The sequence below is a fragment of the Ochotona princeps genome, chromosome 3 (genome assembly GCF_030435755.1).
Source record: "Ochotona princeps isolate mOchPri1 chromosome 3, mOchPri1.hap1, whole genome shotgun sequence".
Lineage (NCBI taxonomy): Eukaryota > Metazoa > Chordata > Mammalia > Lagomorpha > Ochotonidae > Ochotona > Ochotona princeps.
This window is the reverse complement of record NC_080834.1, coordinates 86,360,432-86,385,138: the sequence shown is the minus strand read 5'-3', so window position 1 is coordinate 86,385,138 and position 24,707 is coordinate 86,360,432. Positions and strand designations below refer to the sequence as shown.

The window sequence follows — 24,707 nt, the reverse complement described above, 5'->3', positions numbered from 1 at the left end:
TTCCATATAATGCTTGATGGCATTAAAATAAAATTATAGTGTCAAATACACATGATTAGATGCTTTAAAAACTACGAAAAAAATCAGGTGAAAGAGGAAATCATTCTGTCTTCAGATTCCTCAAAGGAGGTGCAGTCCAGTGTTTCATGTGTCCATTTAGGAAGGTTTTCCATGCACACGCCAGCCTGCTGAGGTCTGGGATACACTGCAAGAACTAGTGACTCTAGTACCTGGAACTGTGTTTCTCTCCTCATTAACTGTTAGTGGGGGGGGGGGGCAAAAAAAAAAAAGGAAAGCACTTGACAACATATGGTTGGTGGAGATTATAGTAAGTAGGGACTTTTATATTCTGAACATTTATTTTATATACTGCTGAAACACTAGAGGGTAAGCTGATCATAGTACTGCAGTAGAAGGTGTGCATTCCCCCTTGTCACCTGGACCACTGTTACCTCTAGGTACCTTATTTAGCAGTGTGTCTGTGAAGTCATATCAACTGAAATGTACTGAAACGCTTACTGAGTTTTGTTGATGATAAAATAGCTGGAAAAACCCAAATATCTAGTTAATGCAAAAAAAGTTTTACTAAGCCCTTTATTTGTGATTATTGAAAGAATGAGAGTGCTGTTTATGCTGGTTTGATGTATACAGTATAGAGTGAAAGAAGGCAGAAAGCTAATTAGTAGATACATATTGGAGGGTTGTGAGAAACAATATCCAGAAGGCACAACTGACTTCCTCTTTTTCTGCACTTATTCTCACCCAGAAGGGTTATTCCGTAGCACCATTCCTCCGTGCCTGGATATCTCAGAGGAAGAATTGAAAGAGTTGATCTGGTTCATCGTTGTGAACCATCCCTACCTCTTTTATAACTGTTGTTTCAAAATTTTAAATGATAATGATTAATTGTTTTTACTTATCAGAAACTTTTTTCTACTTTTAAGGACAAATTGTCATTATTTGTATTGTTCATAGGTGTTATCGGTAGTTACAGCGATAGAAGAGTTCACCAAGTCTCCACATTAAGATTGTGATATTTTAAGGTTTTTAAAAAAATATTTAAGATTTAAGACTTTTTTTTAAAGATTTATTTATTTTTATTACAAAGTCAGATATACAGAGGAGGAGAGACAGAGAGGAAGATCTTCCATCTGATGATTCACTCCCCAAGTGAGCCACAACGGGCCGGTGCACGCCGATCCGATGCGGGGAACCAGGAACCTCTTCCAGGGTCTCCCATGCGGGTGCAGGGTTCCGAAGCTTTGGACCATCCTCGACTGCTTTCCCAGGCCACAAGCAGGGAGCTGGATAGGAAGTGGAGCTGCCGGGATTAGAACTGGCGCCCATATGGGATCCTGGGGCATTCAAGGCGAGGACTTTAGCCGCTAGGCCATGCTGCCGGGCCCGAGGTTTATAAAAGATTTTTTATTTACTTAAAAGGTAGTGAGACAGAGTTAGAGTGCACGATCTGCCATACACTCATTCACTCCCCAAATGACCATACAACCAGGTCTAGGATGAAGCCAGGAGCCAGAAACTTCCTTCTGCCCTCCCTCATGGATGCTAGAGAGCCAAGTACTTAGGCCATCTCTCCTCAGGCACATTGGCAAGAGGCTGGATCAGAAATGAAGCAGCTGGGATTTGAACCAGTGCCCCGATATGAGATGCTGGCATTGCAAGCAGAGGCTTATCCAGCTGTACCTCAGTGTCAGCCCAAATTCTAAGAACTTTTAATCAAAAATTATCTCTTTTTAGTGGAAAGTCAGATTTACAAAGGGGAGAAACAGAGGAATATCTTCTATCTGCTGATTCACTTCCCAAATGGCTGCAATGGCTGGAGCTGAGCTGATCTGAAACCGGAAGCCAGGAGCTTCTTTGGGTCTCCCACACAGTTGCAGGGTCCCAAGGCTTTGGGCTCTCTCCTGCTTTCCTAACCATAAGCAGGGAGCTTGATGTGAAGTGGAGCAGCTGGGACACAAACCAGTACCCATATGGGATCCTGGTGCATTCAAAACAAGGATTTAATCACTTGTGTTGGGTTCTTTAAGAACATTTTTAAGAGAATAAAGTCCCTTCATTTCCTTTATATCATGAGGGTCTCACGTCTTTTTGTGTTTTGCATTTTTAAAAATATTTATTTGAAAGTTAGAGATAGGGAAGGAACTCTTCTATGTGCTGGTTTACTCCTCAGATGGCCAAAATGGTCAGAGCTGAAAGCCGGAAGCCATGATAATCTTTTGGATCTCCCTTGTGGGTGTCAGGAGTCTAAGTACTTGGGCCATCGTCTGTTGCTTTACCATGTGCATTAACGGGGAGCTGGAAGGGAAATGGAGCAGCTGGGACTTGACTCTGTCCCTGTGTGGGACGCTGGTGTTGCAGGCAGTGAGTGGGTTTACTTGCTGTAGTACAATGTCATGCTTGCATATCTTATGAAAAATTACAAAAATTTTTTAACATTTTTCTGTCAGATAATAGTTGGCAAAGTGGCAAGTACATCACAAGATATGCAGACTTATGCGTCTTGTACATTTTTGGCTGCAAGCATGAAAGAAGGAAAGCAGGAAATTCAGGGAAATCAACCTTCTGGCGAGCTTGGAGCAATTGAGGCCTGTGTGATATGGCTCCTCGAAAATGAGTTCATCCAGATTACAGAAACCGGTGATGGAACAGAAGGTAAATGTGACTTCTCAGCAGCAAATGACTCACTTTTCCATGTTTTCATCTTTACTGACTCAGAGTGTATAACATTGCTGCATAAAAGAAAATGGGTTTTTCAAGGAGTATAAAGGGAAAGCAATTTTTTAAACAATGTATCACTTGATAATTCAGTCACTTCAGATGGCATCATGTCTGCTTAGAAATTTCTATGTGTTGGCCTAGATGTTTTTTGGTAAAATTTGTCAATCCAAGAGGGTTAGTTAAGGAGTGCAGAGTGGTGCTTTGGTTTGTTTTATTTCTAAGTACTATATTTCCTATCTCTTTGGATTGTTCCCAGTATTTTGCATTGTCCTGAGCCTTTTGGGTATAAACAAATGTTTGTAATTATTTATAGTTATTTATGCTTACTTATTCATATTTATAATTATTGGCCTTTGGAAAACTGACAGTATTTAAAACTCTATTTCACCAGGAAAGGTATATCATCCAACACATCTAGGTTCAGCTACTCTTTCTTCTTCACTTTCTCCAACTGATACCTTAGATATTTTTGCTGACCTCCAAAGAGCAATGAAGGGCTTTGTTTTAGAAAATGACCTTCATATTGTTTATTTGGTAAGTTTTATCTTTTTAAGTATTACATTTTAGAAAACAGAAAAAATAAACTATGCATCAGAGTTGCCGCAAGGGATCGTATTATCTGTTTTTGTTGACCAGGTTAGTGGGGAATGGAGAAGAGGCTAAGATTAAAATTGTTTTAAAATAATAAACTGAATGTTCTGGAGACCTTTAATCTGTTTTTAAAATAATTTGAGGTAGCTAAAACAGTCTGTCTTAAGGGAATAGCAAAGGGCAGTGGGATATGAGGAGATTGGAGGTAAGATCACATGTACAAACTCAGGCAAAGGCTGGTCGTGAATGGTCGTGCCATTAAGCTACTTATGGTAGCTCTTTCAAACTTTGGTTTGGAATTCCAGCAAATAAAGCAAAGAGAGAACCTCGGTCAGTCCCAATGTTCATAAAGTAAAAAGCAAAAAAAGTTTAGAAAAAGTATTAAAATTGCTACTTAAAAAGATTAATGTTAAGATACTTGGAACTAACATTCTTATAATAAAGACCTGCTTTCCCAGGCCACAAGCAGGAAGCTGGATGGGAAGCGGAGTATCTGGGACATGAACCAGTGCCCGTATGAGATCCCAGCAAGAATTTAGCCACTGACCATCAAGCCAGGCCCTAACAATAATTTTTTTTAAATAATAAATTCATTTAATAATAAATTCATTTTAATTTTGATGTTTAGTTGAGAGATGCATGCTCATGTGGACCAACAGTTAAGGTGGGGAGGGTTGAGGAATGGGGAAAGTATATGAGACAACTGCCTCCAAATCTTTTTTGTTCTGGTATTTGGGGAAAGTGGAAAGAGAAGGGGAGAGGGCCACTCCCAGCAGGCCAACCACATCAGTAACTGGGAATAGGGAGTGGCCACCTGATATCATCCATGTTCCCCTTTGTGGAATATATTCTGAGGATACTACTTCAGTGGTTTTGATAATTTTGAGATGCTGTTGATTTTGTTGCTCCAGGGTTGAGGGAATCCTTCTAAGGTCCATTGGCTGACATAGTCCACTTTAGAGTCTCCATTTGCCCAGAAAACTTGTCTGGGAGAACTTTCCAATTGGTTCTGCCCTCCGTGGTGCTAGACATCCTCTGCAGTCCTCAGGAAACTGGTTGTCATGTTCCCCATGGGCATCTACAGCACAGGCCTCAGCATCTGTGGAGGTGCACTTCTGACACATGCAACTCCACGGTCAGAACACAGAACCTGTGATTTTCCCTGTGGTTGGAGTTCTGAGTTCACTGGTCCAGTTGCAGCGGGAAACATCACCAGAGGTGAGCCCCAAGACCCCAGGCAGTGTGGGGTCTGGGTCAGTCCATTACCCACATCAGCCTACACACACACTGGTGCTTGTAGTCACCTGGTCAGTTCTGTCCCCAGCCCCATCTCATATGCAAACCAGTAGTAGATGCTACAGCTTAGCCTAACCCTGACCACCACACACTCTGCCCTCATGTACACCAATGGCAACTGCAGCCTAGTTGGAGTGACCCCAATAACTGCCACCAGACCTGGCCCTAACCCCAGTTCCTGTGCATTCTGGTGTGTGCAGCAGAATGGTCCAGTTCATCCCACGTCCCAGTCGGCTCTTGACCAATCTTTGTATACAGTCCACACTCATGATGGTGGGGGCCGCTGCCTGTCCAGCCAGGCCCACTCCCAGCTCTGGTGCTCATGCTCACCAGTGGGAGCTGCAGGCCAATCAAAGAGGTGCCCACAGTTATTCTACCAGGCCCACCCCCAACCTCTGATCTTGTACTTTCCAGGTGGTTCTGCGGTCTAGTCTGACAATTTGCCCCCAGACCCAGGACTTGCCAGCTGATGCTGTGGCAAAGTCCAACCAGCCTGCGCTTATTCTGGCTAATGCATGCACCAGTGGATATGGTCACTTAGCCCAGCCTGGTGCCAAACCCAATTCATGTACTGGCCAGTGAGTACTGTAGCCCTGTCCAACTGGTCTGGCCCTGGTCTCAGCTCTTATACTCACCAGAAGGAGCAGTGGCCCAAAAAGGGAAACTCCTGCAGCTCCCTTGCTGGGCTCATCCTCCATCCGGTTTTAAGTGTGCTAGTGGGAGCTGCGACCCAGTCTGGCATGGCTTGCCTCACCTTGGCATCCACCAGTTGGGGCTGTAGCCAGGCCTGGCCCAATCTGCCTCCAGTTCTAGCTCCTGCTGGCAGGTGCTTCAGCTTAGCCTGTCCAAGCCAGCCCCAGTCCCGGCCCTAATGTGAACTGGTTGATGTTGTGGTCTACTGTGGCCTGTCCATCACATCCTGGTTCTCACATCTCTAAGTGGGTGCTATGAACTGACCTGGACTGGTCTGCCCCGAGTCCTGACCCACACATACGCCAGCTGGTACTGTAGCCTGGCTTGGTCTGAGCTGCTCCCAGCTTTGGTTCTTGCACTCACCTGCAGGGACTGCGTCCTGATAGAGGAATTACTTAAGTTTCTCTATCAGGTCACCCCCCCAGTGGCAGATCTCACACACACTGATGGGTCCTTGGCCCACCTCCTTTTTTTGCAGAAACAGCGGCCTTGCCTGACTGGCCCACATACATTCCGGCTCTCACTGTTAAGTGCTACAACCAAGCCATGCCCGGTCCACCCTCAGACCCAGCAGTTCTGAGACCTAGCCCACCCAGCCTGTCCTATACCTACCCTGGCTCTTGTGAGCACTGGTGAATGCTGGAGCCAAGACTAGTCTGGCATACCCCAGACTGAGTCCACATGCATGCCGAGGGATGCTAAAGCCATGTCAACCCAGATTGCTGCCCCCATTCCAACTCTAGTGCTCACTAGTAGGAACCGCAGCCCAGAAGGGGTGTCTCCTCAAGTCCTCCACCAAGCTTGCTCCCAGCCATAAATCTTGTGCATGCCAGTGTTTGCTCTGACCCAGCCCAACATAACCCAAAACCCAACTTGGCCTTTGCCATCTGATACTGCAGCCTTGTGTGGCCTGTTCCGCACCCAGTCCCAATTCTCTCTTGTGCGTGCTGTAGCCTAGCCCTGCCTAGTCAGCCCCCATCTCTGGCTTTTGTGCAATCCCATAATGTGATAGCCTAGCCTAGCTCAGCATGGCTCCCACACATGCTAGTGTGTTATGGTTTGACCTAGCTCTGCCTGGTCTGCTGCACACAACAGGGGCAACCCACACAACTACCAGCAAGTGAAGCATCCTTGCCCAGCCTAACTAATGCCTAGCCCTGACTCCTATGTTCACCAGCAGGAGGTACGACCCACCATGGGAGTACTTCACCAGTACTCCACTGGCTCACTTTTAGACCCAGATTTCATGTGTGCCAGTGAGTGTTAGGCCTTTACCTGGCACAGTCTACTCCCACAAGTGTCAGTCTTTGCGTGTGCTGGTGGATGTTGTGGCCTAGCCTGTCCCACCCCCAATTCTTGGGGTTCCTGTGGGTGCTACAGCCTGGACCAGCCTGGACCAGCCTGGCCTGTTCTCAACTCCAGCACCCGTGAGTGTTGTTGAATTCCCTGGTGCTACCTAGCTTAGCCCTTAACCACCATAGTCCCTTGAGTAAACCAGATGATATGGCAGTCCCACAGGCGTAAACCCACGATTCCCCACAAAATCTGCTGCAAGACCTAGTTCTCTTCTGAGCTGGTTAGTGTCATGGGTCAGTCCGACACAGTCCATCCCTTCCCCGACACTCACTGGCAGGTACTGTGGTCTGTGAATATACGCTATTGTTGCATTTGTTTAGGTCCTTAATTGGTTATGCCAATTTTTGAAGTGTTCAGAGCACAGTTTTATGCTTGTGTTAAATTTATTTCTAAACTTTTATTTTTGAGGCTTCTTTTTGTGAATTGTAAATAAAGTGCTTTCTAAATATAAGCTTAGGATTAGCTATCAACATGTATAGAAAAACTATTGACACATCAGTTTTTAATACTGAAAAATATTCATCTTGTTGGCTGATACAAGATCATGCCATTGAAGTAGAGATAGTTTTGTTTCTTTCATTCTAGTTATTAACTTGCCTCGCTGTCTTGGCCAGGAATGTGGGCTGGAAATGGCAAGATCCTTCATCTTTGTCTTGTTCCTGATCTTACAGGGAAGATATTCAATCATTTATCATCAAGTTATGCTAGCTGTAGGCTTTCTTAAGATTTTTTATCAGAGAAAGTTTTTCCCTTTCCTAGTTCAAAAAAAAATTTTTTAATCATGAAAGGTCATTAGGTTTCGATTTCTTTTTCTGCATCTGTTTACATCCTCATGTGATCACCATGTAAATGGAACTGTTTATTGGGCATTATAACCATCTTGAACATTTTGGTAAATCCTACTTGGTCACAGTGTGTAGTTCTTTTAATATGCTGCTAGATTTGATGTGCAAGTGTTGAGAATCCTTACATTTCAACCAAATGATTTAGGATGTATTGTTTTCTCTTCAATTTTTTTGAATATTATGTAGGGGATTGCTGCTAATTTTTACTTGGTAGATTTCACCGGTCAGGCCATCTAATCAGGTCTAGAGTTTTCTTTGAAATGTATTTTTTAAAAATGATTTTACTTGTTCTGCACATGTTCAAGTTTTGTGTTATTTCTCTAGAATTAGGTTTTTTTTTTTTTTTTTTTTTTTTAGTTAGTATGTTTCCAGACATCCATTTCTTTTAGATAATTCAATTTGGTATCATCCAGTGAATTCTGGGATGCACTCTTCCAATTCCTGATTTTAGTAAATTGTTTTCTGTTTTAATTTCTTCATCACTCTAAAATGCAGTTTTCTTCTATTCTGTTATCTTTTTGATCTTGCCTGTTTGGGTTTATTCAATTTTCTTTATAAATATTTACTCTCTATTCATAAAGTTCTTGTTATTTTCTTACTTGCTTCGAGTTTACTTTGCCCTTGTATAAATGGAAGATTAGGGCATTGGTTTGAGGGTTTTTGTTTTGTTTTTAAATTGTTATTTGAGACAGAGAAAGAAAATGAAAGCACGTCAATTCGTTGGTTCACTCTCCAAATGCTTGCAGTAACTTGAGGCTCGACCAGGTCAGAACTGGAAGCTGGAAACTCAGTCCAGGTTTCTGTCTCACATGTGTGGAGCTGAGGCAGAAATCCAGTTACTTGAACAACCATCAGTACCTTCCAGGGTTAGCATCAGCAGGAAGCTGGAGCCAGAGCGGAGACCAGAATTTAACATGAGACAGCCCCGGTGGTTTGTCGTCTTTCTGGTGGATCACAGCGGCAGGAGCCTGTGTAGTCGGAAGATCTCAGGCTTGGCTGGAGGCAGAGGGAGACTGGGTGAGGCCGAGCTCAGGCCTTTTAACCGCTGGGTCTCTGAAGGACTCACCCCCAGAGACCAGCACTTGCATCTGAAGGCTGGGCCCCAGGGACCCATGGCCCTCATGGTAGATCACACCTCTTAGAGGTTGCATTCTTCTATTGCCACACAGCGGACCAAGCTTCTAACACATAAAACTTTCGGTAGCATACCACATACAAACCCTGGCACATTGCATATAATCTCTTGGGTTTTGTTTTCTGCATCTAAAATGTACTTTTTCTTTAGTTAGCATTTTGACTGTTACGCATCTGGTTACCTATCTTTTTGCATTTATCCTACATGGAGTTTACTGAGCTGCTTGTTTACTTCAAGGAGTGCTTTTCATCAGGTTGTGAAACTTAGCAGTAATTTCTGAGGGTTTTTGTTGTTTGCTTCTTCTGCTACATTCATTTTTGCATAATTGGTGCAGTTAATATTTTCTCATATTTCTCTGATGCTTTGTTCATTTTTGCTTCATTTTTCACTCCTTTTTGATTAGCATAATCTGTCAACATATCTTCGTGTTTGCTGATTCTTTTGTATTCTTGTTTAGATAGACATGTGAGGGAATCTCTAGACACAAAGTCTGTATTTGGAAACATATGCATGGACATAAACTTTTTTTGCACCAGAATGACCATCCTTTCAGCTGTTTTAATGAAATTTTTGAAGTGCCCTTATATTTTTGAACTCTTTAGTGAGTTATTCATTTCAATTATTGTGCTTTTTTTTTAAATTACAGAAGGAAATTTATTCCAAAAGCATAACGGAACATTTATATTTGAACAAAGTGACAAACAGGTGTCTTTCAAAAAGAAAAATGAAATGCACGACATTTTCATTCAAATTTTGGGAGCAAAAATAACCTAAGGAAGATAAAGGGGAGCAGCAGTTGGAAGGGAGAAAATATAGGCAACTCAGTATCCAAATGGAAAAAGTAGAATCGCTTCTGCTCAGCTTTGAGCTTACAAATGTACTTTAAAAAAAGAGGAAAAATTACACGTTGAAATGTGTATGGTTGTAGTCCCAGTGGTGTCTGTACTTGATGGCTTTAGGCCACAATAGTTTGTGATTCCATTACAGATGTCTTCACTGCTGTTACTTCTATGTGGGGGAAAAGGCAAAACCTGTTTGCTATATGCGTTTATGGGGAAAACACTTCTCAGACTAGAATGATACAAGTGAGCCAAAGCAGCTGGTCAGCCTGGTTATGGAGTGGTGACAGTAATCTCAACATTCCAGATGACTCAGCCAACCCTGAGCTCCCTAGGAAGCTGAGCACACTTAGGAAGACGGAATTATCATTTGAAGCTAGGACCAGCTTGCCTGGACCTTAGAAACAGAGTAACATGTGGCCTATTGTGCTTTTCAATTACAGCATTGTCACTTAACTCTTTTCTTCAGTCATCTGTGCTTTTTAAGACTTCGTCATGCTTTCCTTTTTCAGACTTGAGGTTTTTTTGTTCTTTGTTAATTTTATAATATCTGTTTTGAAGTCTTAAAAATATTTATTATTTATTTGGAAAGCAGAGTGAGAGATGGAGAGATGGAAGAATGAGGAGGGAGAGGGGAAGGATCTTTCATTCCAAGGTTCACTTCCCAAATGGCTGCAGTGTTGAGTTGAGCCATGTTGGGGCCTGGCCTCCATCATGATCTCCCACACGGACTGCCAGGGCCCTAGGCACTGGGACCATCTTTTACTGTTTCCTGAGGAACATTTGCAGGGAGCTGGATCTGAAATTGAGCATCTGGGACTCAAATATGGGCAATAAGGGATGTAAGATGTTGCAGATTGCAGTTCAACTCTGTGCACCACATCACCGGCCCCTCATAGCTGTCTTTTTTCTCCCTGCCTCTCTGCCTATGTGTTTTTTCTTTTGTTTATTTCTAATTACAGAGGAGGGGTTGGGGGGGGCAGTAGGGATGGGGTAGATATTGTCCCATGATTCCCAGCCATGTTAGCAGTGAGCTAGATTGGAAATGTAACAGTTAAGACCCGAACCAGTGGCAGCATGGGGTGCTGGTGTTTCAGGCTGGCTTTACCTGCTGTGCCATGAAGCTGGGCTCACATAATTGTTGGTTTTGCCTGCCTTTTTCTGTCTGTGCTTGGGACACACTTTTCTGTTTTTTTGCATGTCTCAATTTTTTTTTTTTTGTTTAGTTCTATACATTTTAGATAATGTAAGAACTTGAGTTGTGAGTCTTCCCTCCTCCAATTTTTTCTTTATTATTTCTTGAAAATTACAGAATTTTTGGGAGAGGGCTGCATTGTGGCATAGTACGCTAAACTTCTACCTGTGGTGTTGGCATTCCTTATGGATGCCGGTTTGTGTCCCAGCTGCTCCGCTTTCTTTCCAGCTCCCTGATTAATGGTCTGAGAAAGCAGCAGATGATGGCTCGAATCCTTGGGCCTCTGTACCCACGTGGGAGACCCGGAGGTGTCCTGGCTCCTGACTTTTGCCAACTCTTGCCATTGCAACTATCTGGGAAGTGAACTATTGACTGGAAGGCCTGTCTCTAGCTCTTCTCTCTGCAATTCTGCTTTTCAAATAAAAATAAAATCTTTAAAAGAAAATTACAGAATTCTTTGAATTGTATAAAAATTGTAGTTTTTCCATCGGTGGTCTGTGATTAAAGATTTGGGTGCTACAATAACCACTTTGTATGCTTAATTGTCTTTTCCTTTTGTTCTGGCAGTGAATGATCTGTGAATAAGTCATGTTCATATCTAAATGAGGTTTAATCTCAATTAGAAATTTTTTTCTAAATGGTGAGGCGTTTGTCTTCAATATGAGCTTGATATTTATAATTCTGTTCCTTCTGTTGTGCAGCAATTTTTATTTAATGATCGATGAATCTTCCTTTTAGGTAACACCCATGTTTGAGGATTGGACTACTATTGATTGGTATCGATTTTTCTGTTTTTGGGAGAAGTTGCCAACTTCTATGAAAAGGGTGGCAGAGCTAGTAGGAGTTGAAGAAGCGTTCTTGGCTCGCTGTGTGAAAGGAAAAGTAATAGCCAGAACGGAGAGACAGCACCGACAAATGGCCATCCATAAAAGGTGGGCATCCAGTGGCCCCAGAGCCTTGGGACCCTGCACCTGCGGGGAGAGTTGGAGGAAGCTCCTGGCTCCTGGCTTGGCTCATCTCTGGCCGTTGTGGCCACTTAGAGGCTGAACAAGTGAAGAGAAGATTTTTCTGTCTGTCCCTCCTCCTCTCTGCACATCTGCCTTTCCAATAAAAATAGAATAAATCTTTTTTTTGAAAGGTAAGCATCCAGAGCCTGGGCTGTCCCACATGTTTAACACAGTGTTTGGCATACAGCAGGTGTCTAGTTTCCTGTAATCACTTTCATTGCTGACTATAGTGAATTTTTCAGCTTTCTATCTTTACTGAATTTTACTGATGTTCCAGTTTCTTTCTGCAGTGTGTAGTTTAGCAGTCATTGCTAAATATTGCATATTAAAACCTTCCAAAATAGAACTTTAGTCTTTCTTAAAGAAGATGTGATTGGAAAAGCTGCCCACTTGCTGTGGCTTCACCTGTAGTCATGCATCATTCTCAGATATGACTAATTAGCAGTAGGTTAGAACAAATTAAAAGTGGCATGTGGAGAAGTACACTTCAGAGAATTTTCGTTTCTTTGAAAAATATGAAAGATATTAGTCGTAAGCATTCATGTATAGTTTACAGTATGGTCAAGTATAAATATAAGAATTTATATATGTGGGTTGTTACTGTTTCCTTTCAAATCAAACTCATAGTCAAATTCTGTCATTTCATTGAAATGTGATTAACTATATCAAGCCTCTAAGTTATGTGCTATTGTATTTCTTAAACTCAGTGATATTTCTTTAAAGTTGTTTGCAGAATGAAAATACAGGAGATCTTTTTATTTATTTACTTATTTTGTCGTGTTGACATGATTTATTTGCTTTAGCAGTGAAAGTGGCTTTGCACACATTGAGCTCAGTCTTTGTGCACTAACGCTGTATGTATGAGCATTTTGCCTCAGTGTGTAAACCCTCTGTTGCCTTTTTGGTTCTTAGTTTTGCAGCACACATGATGCTTTAATAGTAGACACAGCAACCTTTTACTATGCTTTTGTTGATTGGTGTTTAGGTTTTTCACAAGTCTTGTGTTATTGGATTTAATCAGTGAAGTTCCCTTAAAGGAAATTAACCAGAAATATGGATGCAGTCGTGGACAGATTCAGTCCTTGCAGCAGTCAGCTGCTGTTTATGCAGGTCAGTGAACGACTTCCCCTTTATTTAACTCTATCTCTTGAGGTCAAGTTAAGATTGTATTCTAAATCCATTTTATAAAATAATCCTCTTTAAAAGTGTCATTATTTTGTCCAGTCCTTATCGTTATCAAAAGATAAAGTATTGCTCTTCTGCGGACGTGCCCTGATGTGGAGGACTTGGCAACACAAATCATGTTTCTGGATCTCTTCCTTTTGCAATCGTTAAAGTTGAGTGTTTACTGTCCCTCTCCTTGATTTTTTTGTATTCTTACTTTAGGGTTTTATTTTTTTCTTTGCTTTTTAAAAAGAAGCAAGAGAGACAAGTTTCTTAGTGGTCTCCCTTTGGCATCAAGGTTCTGGTTATTTAGGCCAAAGTTGGCAGATGAGAAGGGTTTCTGGATTTCTGTCTGACTGTTGTGTTTAATGTCTCTTTTTCTGGGGAAGCTCTGGTTTCCTTAACATGTGAACTCCATGTTCCAAGCTTGGTAAAGGATACAATTCTGGACCTATTTTACCAAGCAATGCTCATACAAAGCTTGTTGGCAGGAAACAGCGCATTGAGGATGTGTGTATTTACGTGTGTAAGAAGATTTGTGCATTCCAGTGGACACTGAGAAAATGTGGAGGAGGGCAATTAGAAGGGAGGGACTTCTTGTTCTGTTAACTGGCATCTCCAACATTGCCTCTAGGGTTAATGTTCTCATAGGGAAGTAACTTTCTTAATGACTGGGCACTTTGCTGCCCTGGCCTCTTATTTCAAGAGGATATAGTTGTTGAGCTGAGTAACCCTTATTTGAAGAAAGTAATAATGGAAACTTCAGTTTTTGGAGTCCTCCCAGCACTGGAACATTTTGATTACTTTCATTTCACCCACTTTCTTTTCACTATGTCCTTCGTCTGTTTGCAAATAAGAAAGAGAGAAGCATGAAAGAGGAATGAAGTAGGACGAGGGCTTCTTTGTGTGCTTTGAATTTCCAACAAGTGGTATTTTATTGTTAATTAGTTAGGCTGTTAATGTTTGTCTGCTCTCATGTGCACTGCACCTTGGAACTTGTGAAGCCTTCTGATTCTTCCATTAAAAAAGCAAAACCAGGAAAGCAAAGAGATGTAGGTATGATCTGTAAGGACTTTTTAATTGAACATGTATTCATTGACTGTTCTAGGGATGATTACAGTATTTTCCAACCGCCTGGGTTGGTACAACATGGAGCTTCTACTCTCCCAATTTCAGAAGCGTCTTGCTTTTGGCATCCAGAGGGAGCTGTGTGACCTGGTCCGGGTATCCTTACTTAATGCTCAGAGAGCCAGGTTTCTCTATGCTTCTGGCTTTGTCACGGTGGCAGATCTTGCTAGAGCCACTGTTACCGAGGTGGAGGTGGCTCTGAAAAATGCTGCACCTTTTAAAAGGTAAGAAAACCCCTCTATACCTCTGTTCTTGTTTTTGTTTTTTAAATAAAAATCTGTTTCATTTGAAACGCACATAGAGATAGCCTATGTACTGGTTCACTCCTCAGATGTCTGCAACAACAGCTAAGCCTGGGCCAGGCTGAAGCTGGTAATCAGAAATACAGCTGGCTGGCTGCTGTGGGGGTTATGGACTCGGGTGCTTGTGCCTCAGCTGCAAGGCCAGAATCTATTTTGATCAAAGTTAGTAATACCAAGACTTACCCTGGGTTCTACTCTGATTCCTGTCCGTCTGTGAGCTCCAGGTGTTTTTATTGAAACCAGTTTGTCTCAATGCCTCTGACTTGGACCTGAGGCAGAAAGCAAGAATCCATTCGCTGCTGTTTCTTCTAGGTCCCACCCCTCTAGTAAATACTGGCTAATGCTCTCTAGTCCCTTCATAAATGTCCAGAGTTGATACTGTGTAGGACGTGTTTTCAGTGAGAGTTTATTGACTTTCACCTTTTTTAAGGCTTCTGCTTAAAAAAATCTTCCATGTTAAAACCTTCCCATATTATATCACTTACAAGTTATGGAAGTACCCAGTTCTTTTTTATGCTGCATTTTTATATGCAACTCTTACTAGCAAGTGGCACAGAATGCATCTTAAACATTGGTTCAGTTTCTAAATCCTCCAGGAAGCAGATAAACACCTTGGAAGAGATACTTTTCTTTTGTTCAGTATTATTCCCCAGTTCCTAGAAGAGCTCAGAGTGCTTGCTTAGCACATACACTTTTTTTTTTTAGATTTATTTATTTATGTGAAAGGGTTAAGAGGGAGAGTGAGTGAGAGAGCTCTTCCATATGCTGTTTTACTCCCCAAATGGCCATAAAGTCTGTAATGGCCAGAGCTGGACTGATACAAAGTCAGGAACTAGGAACTTCTTCTCGGTCTCCCATGAGGGTGCGGGACACAAGCACTTGGGCTGTCTGCTGCTGCTGTCATGGGTGCATCAGCAGGGAACTGGGTGGGAAGTAGAACAGCTGGCATTTTAACTGACTAGGATACTGGTGCCACATTCACATTCACCTGCTGAGCCATGGTGGCAGCCCTAGCGCATATTGTTGTATGAATAAATGAAATCAGTACATTAACTTCTTTCTTTTCCTGTCTTATATAGCACCCGAAAGGCAGTGGATGAGGAAGAGGAGGCAGTCGAAGAACGGCGGAGTTTGCGAACTATGTGGGTGTCTGGAAGAAAGGGATTAACTGAAAGGGAAGCAGCAGCCCTTATAGTGGAAGAAGCTAAAGTGATTCTTCAGCAGGACCTAGTTGAAATGGGAGTGCAGTGGGAGCCATATTCTCCATTAAGTTCTGATATTCGTTTGATGAACAGTAGTAAGTCAGATGTAAAAGAACATACATCCCATGCTAAGAGTTTTTGTAAAAAATTAACATCAAGAAACAGAAGTAGTACAAGCTTCAGTGATTCACCAACTAGAGTACACAATTTGCATAAAAGTAGAGATCAAGCAAATTCCTTTTATGGTAAGTTGCAGGATGGGAATCAAGAACATGAGAGGCAATCCGTCTTCAGAGTCAGAAAGCGGGCTTTTTTGGATAGAGATAGAGAGAAGTCAGGAAATCCTTTGTGTGAGGAACAAATAGGCAACAAGAAAGTTGTTCAGACTTCTTCACCTGACAAAATTGAGAAGACATCTGTGTATTCAGGAAGTTCAGGCAAGAGCACAGCTTTTCGAATCTTGAAACCTAGAAAGCAGCTAAAACGCTCCAGAAACAGCAGGCCTGTGGAAGACTCTGAGATGCAGAGAAGTGGTGTGCGAGGACAAACTACGTCCAGTCCTTTTTGTGAAGATTCATTCACCTTCAATGAGAAGAATATGGAATTTAGAAGTCCAGGGTTATTTCCTGAAAATCTATCTTTGGATGCTAAGGAAAAATGTAAAAGAAAATCTTTTCCATTACAAACAGAGCAGAGTTGCTCAAAAAACAGAACAATATCTAGTGGCACTCCTGGGGCATGTTTTGTCACAGGATCCCAAAGGAAAAATGTGACTCATCAAGATGCCATTAATTTGGTAAGGGAACCTGCAAGGGGATCAGCTGCTGTTGGGACAGAGGAAGGAAATGGAGTGCTGAGGCAGAGTCATCCAGAAAACCAAAATGGTTGTGGGAAGCACCATGACACCCTTCCAACTAAGCAGTGTATGGAAGAGCATGCTGATAAGCAGACAAACACTGATACCAAACACGGAGATGCACGAGAGAGACACATGCCCTGCGAGGCAGTCAGTAATTGGACAGATAGAGATTCCAGTGGTGCTGCTACCACGTGTCTGAATATGAAGGTTAATTCTGAGAAGACACCAAGTCATTTTCTTGCCTCAGGAGATAAAGGAAGCACAACTGAGAAACCCAGAAGAATACTTCTGCCAGTTGGAACATTTGGTAAGATAGACCAACTGGAGAATTTTCTGAATTCCTCCAGAGTGCAAGGAAAAGCTGATGTTTATATAACTAACCAAACTAAAAATGATCATGTTCCCAACTTGGGTTTAATTCCCTGTGATTTTGAAGACAGTCTCTACCTCGATACTCAGTCAGAGAGAATGATACAACAGGTGACAACAGAAAATGCCATGTTGGCAGCTCAAGGCAACAGTCTGGCCAGACAGAGTTCAGTGACCTCCCCGCAGAATGAACTGGACACTGCCTTTTCTGGAGAGCAGTGTCCTCCAGGAGCAACTCAGACAGATCAGTTGGACCTCAAGACCATCGAGGTTAGGAAGCAAAGCACTGGTGCACATGGTACTGACAACCAGACTCCAGAAAACCACACTTGTCATTCTCCAGTACTACTGGAAGAACACAAACCTTGTTTTAAAGGGAATGAACTCTCTGTTACTGACTCCCAATTAACTAGTTTTCTTCAAGGTTATCAAACGCAAGGAACTGTAAAGTCAGTTACAGTCCTGTGTCCTCAGAACTCTCCCATTGGTGGAGAAGGAGAGAGCCCGCCAACTCCTGAAACAAGTCTAAATATGAGTGATTGTTTACTGTTTGATAGTTTCAGTGATGATGGCTTTATAAAAGAACAGCCACTGGAGGTTCCAGCAAAAGAATCCGTTCTCTCTGATCGAACGTCAGAAAATTGCAGAGGTTGTGTGAGTCCACATCAAGAGGACCTCATTGAAAAAATGAACAAGAGCGAGAATCAAGGTACTCAGCAATGGGCGGCCTGTTTCAGCGATGAATCTGTTCTATTTTCAGAAATGGATTCTAGCCAGATGGTTGAGGCTTTGGACAATGCAGACGGGTTTTTTGTCTCAGAAAAAGAGAGAGCTGCAGTATCTCTTAGAACATTGGAACTGGATGATGCAGGTAAGGATCACTGCCCAAGAGAAGTAACTGAAGAACAAAGTGAAAAAAATCCCAAGTCCAGGTTGTTTGGGGCCAGGCAAAATGACTCATTTTTATGGTCAGGAGCATCATTTGATTTAAGCCCAGGACTGCAGAGGATTTTAGATAAGGTGCCCAGTCCTCTAGAAAAAGAAACTGTGAAAACAATGACTGTAAATGTGTCTAGTTTGGAAGGAACAACAAAGCTAAATGAGAAACAAGAACTGATTTCACATCTGGGGACAAGTCAAGTACAGGGAATTTCCATTTTTCCTAATAACGAAGTTGTAAATACCAAGGGTGAGCCACTGGAGTACAATGCCCGGCTCAGTGAAGCCTCTTCCCTCTTGCCTGCTAAAGAAGGCTGTGCAGTTGATGATAATGGTCTTGTTCCTCCTACTCCCATCCCAACATCTGCTTCCAAGCTTCCATTGTCAGGGATTCTTGGAACATCTGTAAAACTTGAGAAAACACGGAGTGTTGTACCACCATTTGACTCACCTTCAAATATAAACCATAAGTTAAGTCCTGAACATAGAAACGGCTCCAAAGACGACAGTCCTGTGAGAGATACAAGGTTTTCATTGCAGCTGTCGCAGGATGAACTACAGTCAACTCAAGACTCCTGCAGTTCAGAAAGCTTCGCCATAATTGACGTGGCAAGTGATCGAACTCTGTTTCAAACATTCATTAATGAATGGCAGTGCAAAAAGCGATTCTCCATCTCAGTGGCTTGTGAAAAGATGAGACCTTCTAGATCTGTTGCCATTGGTGGTAGGTTTAAACAAGGTAAGAATTTAGAGTTAAATAAAATTTTTAGTATTTCACAGGTATCTAGTAGCTGATTAGTGGACTGAGATGAGATTTGGGTTTGTCAGAATTGGATATTAAATATCCAAAATTTAAGGAGTATCTCCTGTAATAAGTACCTCCTATGTGGATTTACATGCAACAGCCTCATTTACTCATCACAGCTAGATTGCTAATGTTTGTTTTCGAGTGTAAAAGTTGTATGTACTATATCTGATATTAATCAGAATATCAGGTTGTAAAAAAAATATACTTTGAATATGATCATGCGTTTCTTAATGATACTTTAATCTGACATAATGGTGTTTTATTAACCATCAAAGCTCATGAATTATTTCACATTATCTTTGATAATAACAAAAATAGCAAATAGATACTGTATTTTTCTCAATGTGCATTAGCTACATTTTGACTCAGTTCAAGACTCAGTTCAAGTAGAACATAGACTTATAAAGATAGCTATGAATTGTATTTTTAAGTGTTGATTGCAAAGCCTTACAGAGCTATTCTAGATTTTGAGAGGATTGAACCTTATGGTCTCTTTTCAAAAGCCTACATTCTAGAAAATGGAGAATAACTGTAGTCTACTTGACAACCTAATGTGGCAATGAGAGATTCAATTACATTTTTAAAGTCTCTATGAATATATTGTTAAAGTTTTTTGAGTGTCTGGGTTTCAATTCATGAGAAGGATGTGTTCATGGCAAGTTTTATGTGAGCTTTTAATGTTGAATAACATTTCTGTATCAGGCTCTGTGTAGACTCAAGAAGGATGTTCTCAAATTTAAGAAAAATGTATTGACTTCCTATGTGATGGTTATTTTCTGGGTATTAGAGATAAAAATAAGACAGTTTTGTTTCTCATTGACATTTTTGAGAAGGAGTAAGAGTACAGTGTGTTTGTGTAGGTGTGAGAGAGAGAGAACTTGAGACCATTTTCCATCTGCCGGTTCATTCCCTAGTGCTAGCAACAGCCATGGCTGGACCAGGCTGAAGCCAGGAGTCTGAAGTCCATCTTGTCTGTCATTTGGGTGGTAGGGGCCCATGTACTTGAGCTTTTATCTGTTGCTTCCTGGGATCCATGAGTGCAACAGAAGTGCAGCAGCCACGTCTTGAACTAGCACTACCTAAGAGATGCAGGAATCTGAAGCAATAGCTTAACACACTGCACTAGATTGCTTGCTGACAGATTGGTTTTTTTAAAAAGTTATTGTATTTGAAAAGCATAGATATATACCAAACAGATATCTAAAAATGACTGTCGGAAACGTAACTTCACTTCCTGGCATGTAGTCTCCATTATATGTGTATGAGAACATATGTTTATACTTGTTCATCTATATATCTATCTATTTTGTATTTTACCTGAAAGTTATCTTACATCAGAGAGAACATAAGATATTTGTCCTTTTGGGACTGACTCATTTCACTGAGCATAATGGTCTCCAGTTAGGGCCATTTGTAACACATCTGGACCTGTTGATGTCCACTACACTTCTATTATACATCCCCTTAAACATGGAGCCAGAAAGCACAGTCCACAACAAGGTGAAAAACAGAAAATTTACATCAATGTAAAGTTAAACAACATGTTACAGAATGACCAATGCATCGCTAAAGTGATGAAAAAGAAAGTCAAACTGTTCTTGTAGAAATTGATGCTACTGCATGACCCATGTGGTGTTGAAAAAAATCACAGTAAAAACAATATCAATGTCCATGAGATGTGGCAAAAACAGTGTTGAAAGGGACATTAACAACATCAGATGCTTACAAATGATCAGTGTCTCTTATGGATGATTTGTTAATGAATTGCAAGGACTTGTTGAAAAAGACACAAATAGCAAGTGCAAAGAAGGTAAAATTCACAGCAAAAATAATTGGTTTTGAAACAAACAAAAAACTGAAAATTGATAGGAGAAGGAGCCATTCACTAAGAAGATGAGCAAAACAACCACTCAGTCATATTAACAATGAGCATTGTAAAAGGACAACCACTTAAAATGAGAGATGGAACAGAAATGTTCCCAATGTTCTGCTCTTTACATGGGTCATGACTCTGTTGGCATAGGCAATAGTAGGGACTGTAATTTTTTGTTGTCTATGTATATTTAGAAATTTCATTAGGAGTCTCTCTATTCCTTAGTAGGGATACATTGTTTTGATTTTTCTTGATTCCTGATACCCTGGTCTATATGGCATCCTTTGTGGAGTTACACATGTGTGTTTATTCTCCTTTATTTGTTTTGTATTTTCTGTGGAAGTTGTCTTATATTAGAGCAAACATGTGATATCTGTCCTTTTGAGATTGGCTCATTTCATTTAGCGTAATGGTCCCCAGCCGGTCCCGTTGGATGCAAGCAATAGAATTTTATTCTTTTTAATAGCTGAATTGTATTCCATAGAGTAGATGTATTATAGTTTCTTTACCCAGTCCTCTATCAGTGGGCATCTAGATTGTTTCCATGTTTTTGCCATTGTTGATTGTGCTAAAATGGATACAGGGGAGCAAGTTGCTTTCTTATGTATTAGATCCTTTGGATATATTCCCAGGGTGGGATTGCTGGGTCAAATGGTAGGTGAATTTTCAGTCGCAGCAGCTGGCAGTCCCACCAGCAGTGGAGTAGGGTTCCTTCCCCGCCCACCCCCTCATTCTGGCCAGCAGATGGTGCTGGTAGTTTTCTGTATGTGGGCCATTCTGTTGGAGTTAAGTGGAACCTCAGTGTTGTTCTTATTTGAATTTCCCCTATTGCTAGGGAGTTTGAACCTTTTTTTATATGTCTGTTAATCATTTGGATTTGTCCCTTTGAAAAGTGCCTGTTTCCTTTGCCCGTTTGTTGACTGACATTTGTTTTGTTGTTATGGTTTTTCTCGAGTTCTTTGTATATTCTGGATATTAGTCTTCTTCTGTCATGTAGTGTGCAAAGATTTTCTCCCACTCTGTTGATTGCTTCTTTGTTGATTGTTTCCTTTGCTATGTGGAAGTTTTTTAGTTTGATATAGTCCCATTTGTTTATTTTGGTCTTGACTGCTTGTGCTTTTGATGATTTTTCTAGGAAGTCTTTGCCTGTACCTTTATCTTGTAGATTATTTCCTACATTTTATTCTAATAGTTTGATGGTTTCTGGGTCTAAGTTTAGATTCCTTATTCAGTTAGATGTGCTCTTTGTGTATGGTGAAACCTGGGGTCTTGTTTCTTACACCCGTGTTCCCCTAGTGACCATCTTGTCCTCTCACAGTTTCTGCATTTCTCTTTCAACGGGCATCTGTGTTTCTATGCCTTTGCTAATGTGGATTGTGCTGCCCGAAATATAGGAATATAGGTCACAGTATACACACTATTCCTGAATAAAAGGAAATCTTCCAGTGAAACAGTTAAATATCTTGACGATATGTTAGATTTTCTAGCTTTGTATATGGCTACAATGTCATGATGCACTTAAACAGCAGAATGTTAAGTTTGTAACTGTTACTGAAGGACTATACTACTTTTATAATGTAGGATAAAATGGTGGGTGGAGAAAGTGAGGGAGGAGTGGAAGGGAAAGGGAAAAATCACTGTACCTACAAAAGGTATCATGGAAGATAATGTCAATAATAAATGATTAAATAAAATGACTAATATGTATTTTAGGATCACGAAATTTTTGTCTATCAGTTAGTTTTTATTGTCACTTTTTAAACAGTTTGTTTTTATTTTTCTGGAATCTTAAAAAAATGATCTTGCTGTTGCATCCTTTAGTTGATTCATCTCCGGAAACCTCTAGTGGAGCTGACGGATTTCCAGTTCCAGGCTGTGATGACATGCTGGTGGTTGGCCTGGCAGTGTGCTGGGGTGGAAGGGATGCATATTATTTTTCATTACAAAAGGAACAGAAGAGTTCTGGTAAGTGAACAATGCTGGCTATTCAGCATGTTGATTCATGTAACATCTGTGAAGATAGTGATCTTAGAGAATAATTTCCTGGAATTTACATAGGATTTGTGAGTAGGATGAAAATTATTAGCATTTGGAGAGCAGCTAGTGTGACCATTGCTGCACACAGGAACCAGAATGAGAGCCTGCTGCCTAATCCGTCCTGCCTGTCCCATCAGGCGAATGATGCTCTTCCCTGAGGGGCAGGGGAGCTTCAGGGCTTTGCTTGTTACCTTCAGGATTTGCTTTTGAAGACTGAACCCTTGGAGTTTTCTCTCCCACTGACTGGGTGTGTGGAACTTGCCTGCAGGCAGTATTGGAGAGATTTATAGAAGTGGATTCACAAAGGAAATAGCTGTGGTCTGATTATGTCTACTGCATATCCAACCGATTGGTTCATTTTCCATAGTAGCAAAACTAAGAAGACCATATATCTAATTTTTCAGTAATCACGAAATGTTTTTAGTTGTTTTGCCAGAAAGGTATCTTGGAATGAGAACTTTGAATTTGTACTCAGTTTATTTTTCGTATTGTAGATTTATGTTAAATCTTTTTTAAAAGATTTATTTTATTTTTATTACAAAGTCAGATATACTGAGAGGAGGAGAGACAGAGGAAGTGGAGCTGCCGGGATTAGAACCAGTGGCCATATGGGATCAAGGCGAGGACCTTAGCCACTAGGCCACGCTGCCGAGCCCGATTTATGTTAAATCTTTTAAAAATTCATTTTGTGATGCTTTCCTGTCTTTAATTCTTTTTTTTTTTTTTTTAAGATTTATTTATTTATGTTGGAAAGTCAGATTTGCAGAGAAGAGAGACAGGAAAATCTTCTGTCTGCTGGTTCACTCCCCAAGTGGCTGCAATGGCCAGAGCTGAGCCAATCTGAAGTCAGGAGCCAGGAGCTTCCTCCAGGTCTCCCATGTGGGTGCAGGGTCCCAAGGCATTGGACCATCCTCTGCTGCTTTCCCAAGCCACAAACAAGGAGCTGGGTGGGAAGTGCAGCAGCCGGGATACGAACCGGTATCTGTGTATGATCCCGGCACGTGAAAGGGAGGACTTTAGCCACTAGGCTCCTGTACTGGACCCATCTTTAATTCTTCATTTTGAAAAATATAATTTCACTTTTAAAAGCATTGATATTTTATTTTTCACATCTCAATCAGTAGGACATTGTAAGTCTTCTAAAGCATTATTTGATTTTCATTTTCATATAAACATAACTAATAAGGGTCAGGTGAGTATGGAGTCATGTGGATGGAGACCCCTTGCCTTCTCAGCCTTTTTTGTTCTCTCTGGTAAGGATTACTTCTTCAAGTGAATGTGACTTTGCCCTAAGACTTTTTTTTTCTCTTTCTCCTTAAGAAATCAGTGCCAGTTTGGCCCCGCCTTCTCTGGATCCCAGCCTTTCTGTAAATGATAGGATGGGGCATCTTCAGTCCTGCCTGCAGAAGGAGTCTGCTGAAGAATGTTCTGTTATCATCTATGACTTCATCCAGACCTATAAAATTCTTCTCCTGTCCTGTGGCATCTCCCTAGAACAAAGTTGTGAAGATCCTAAGGTTCTATGTCTTACTTAGTTTTTGAATACTGATTTTTTTAATGTTAATCTTCAATGACTTTGTGTTTACTTACCTTTAATAGTACTGTTTAAATGTGCAGAAGTTATTTTTTAATCAAGTAATCTCTTTCATGCAGAATCGAATATCATACACTAAATGCCTCTTGTGGGTAAAACATCAACCCTAAGCCCTAATGTGAATGTCATTTCTGTGACATGGAAAATTTGTAACTATTGGTCATAAGCTCTGAACTTTTTGTCCTGTGGTACATGGGCAGCATGTACTTGAACTATTATCTGCTGCTTCCCAGGGTACAAATGAGCTGGATCAGAATTAGGATAGCCAGGGCTCAAAGAGGTACTCTGATGTGGGATATGGATGTCCCAGGTGCTATGCCAAATCCCTGCCCTGGATGTGAAATCTTAATAGTAAAATCTTTATGCCTTCCTTCTGATGTTTTTGAATGAGCTAAATAAACTTAAAACCATGTAGGGCCATCTTTGGATTTTGTGGGGAAAATCAGTGTTCATGAGCAGTCCATGTTCGTTTTCAAACATAGTTTCAGTTGGCCCCGGGGCCCGTGGGATTGCTGCAGCACTGGGTCAGCCTAAAGCATGGTGGTGATGAGAAGGTGGTGACTTTTCCTGTAAGGTCAGTGCCATCCAAAGGGCGTCCTCCTCCCCAGTAGTCCTGCCTTTTTTCTTGGCAGAATAATTGCCAAGGGAAAATGAGTGAGACCAGAAAGGAGCTCCTCCCCCCACTTTTTTTTTTAATTGAAGGGAACAGAAGTGTTTATGAAAAAAATCAAGAGAA

General features: G+C 41.2%; 1 protein-coding gene across 2 annotated transcripts in view; it reads left to right on the top strand.

The window, feature by feature from the left end:
• The window catches only part of POLQ (DNA polymerase theta), a 98,177-nt gene that overhangs the window by 34,211 nt on the left and 39,259 nt on the right, over positions 1-24,707 (top strand). For both annotated transcript variants that reach the window (XM_058661953.1, XM_058661954.1), the window contains 8 exons: positions 2,469-2,673; positions 3,131-3,273; positions 11,428-11,621; positions 12,682-12,806; positions 13,969-14,212; positions 15,370-18,398; positions 22,162-22,305; positions 23,698-23,894. In XM_058661953.1, the coding sequence (XP_058517936.1) occupies positions 2,469-2,673; positions 3,131-3,273; positions 11,428-11,621; positions 12,682-12,806; positions 13,969-14,212; positions 15,370-18,398; positions 22,162-22,305; positions 23,698-23,894 (4,281 nt within the window). The remainder of the gene's footprint in view (positions 1-2,468; positions 2,674-3,130; positions 3,274-11,427; positions 11,622-12,681; positions 12,807-13,968; positions 14,213-15,369; positions 18,399-22,161; positions 22,306-23,697; positions 23,895-24,707) is intronic.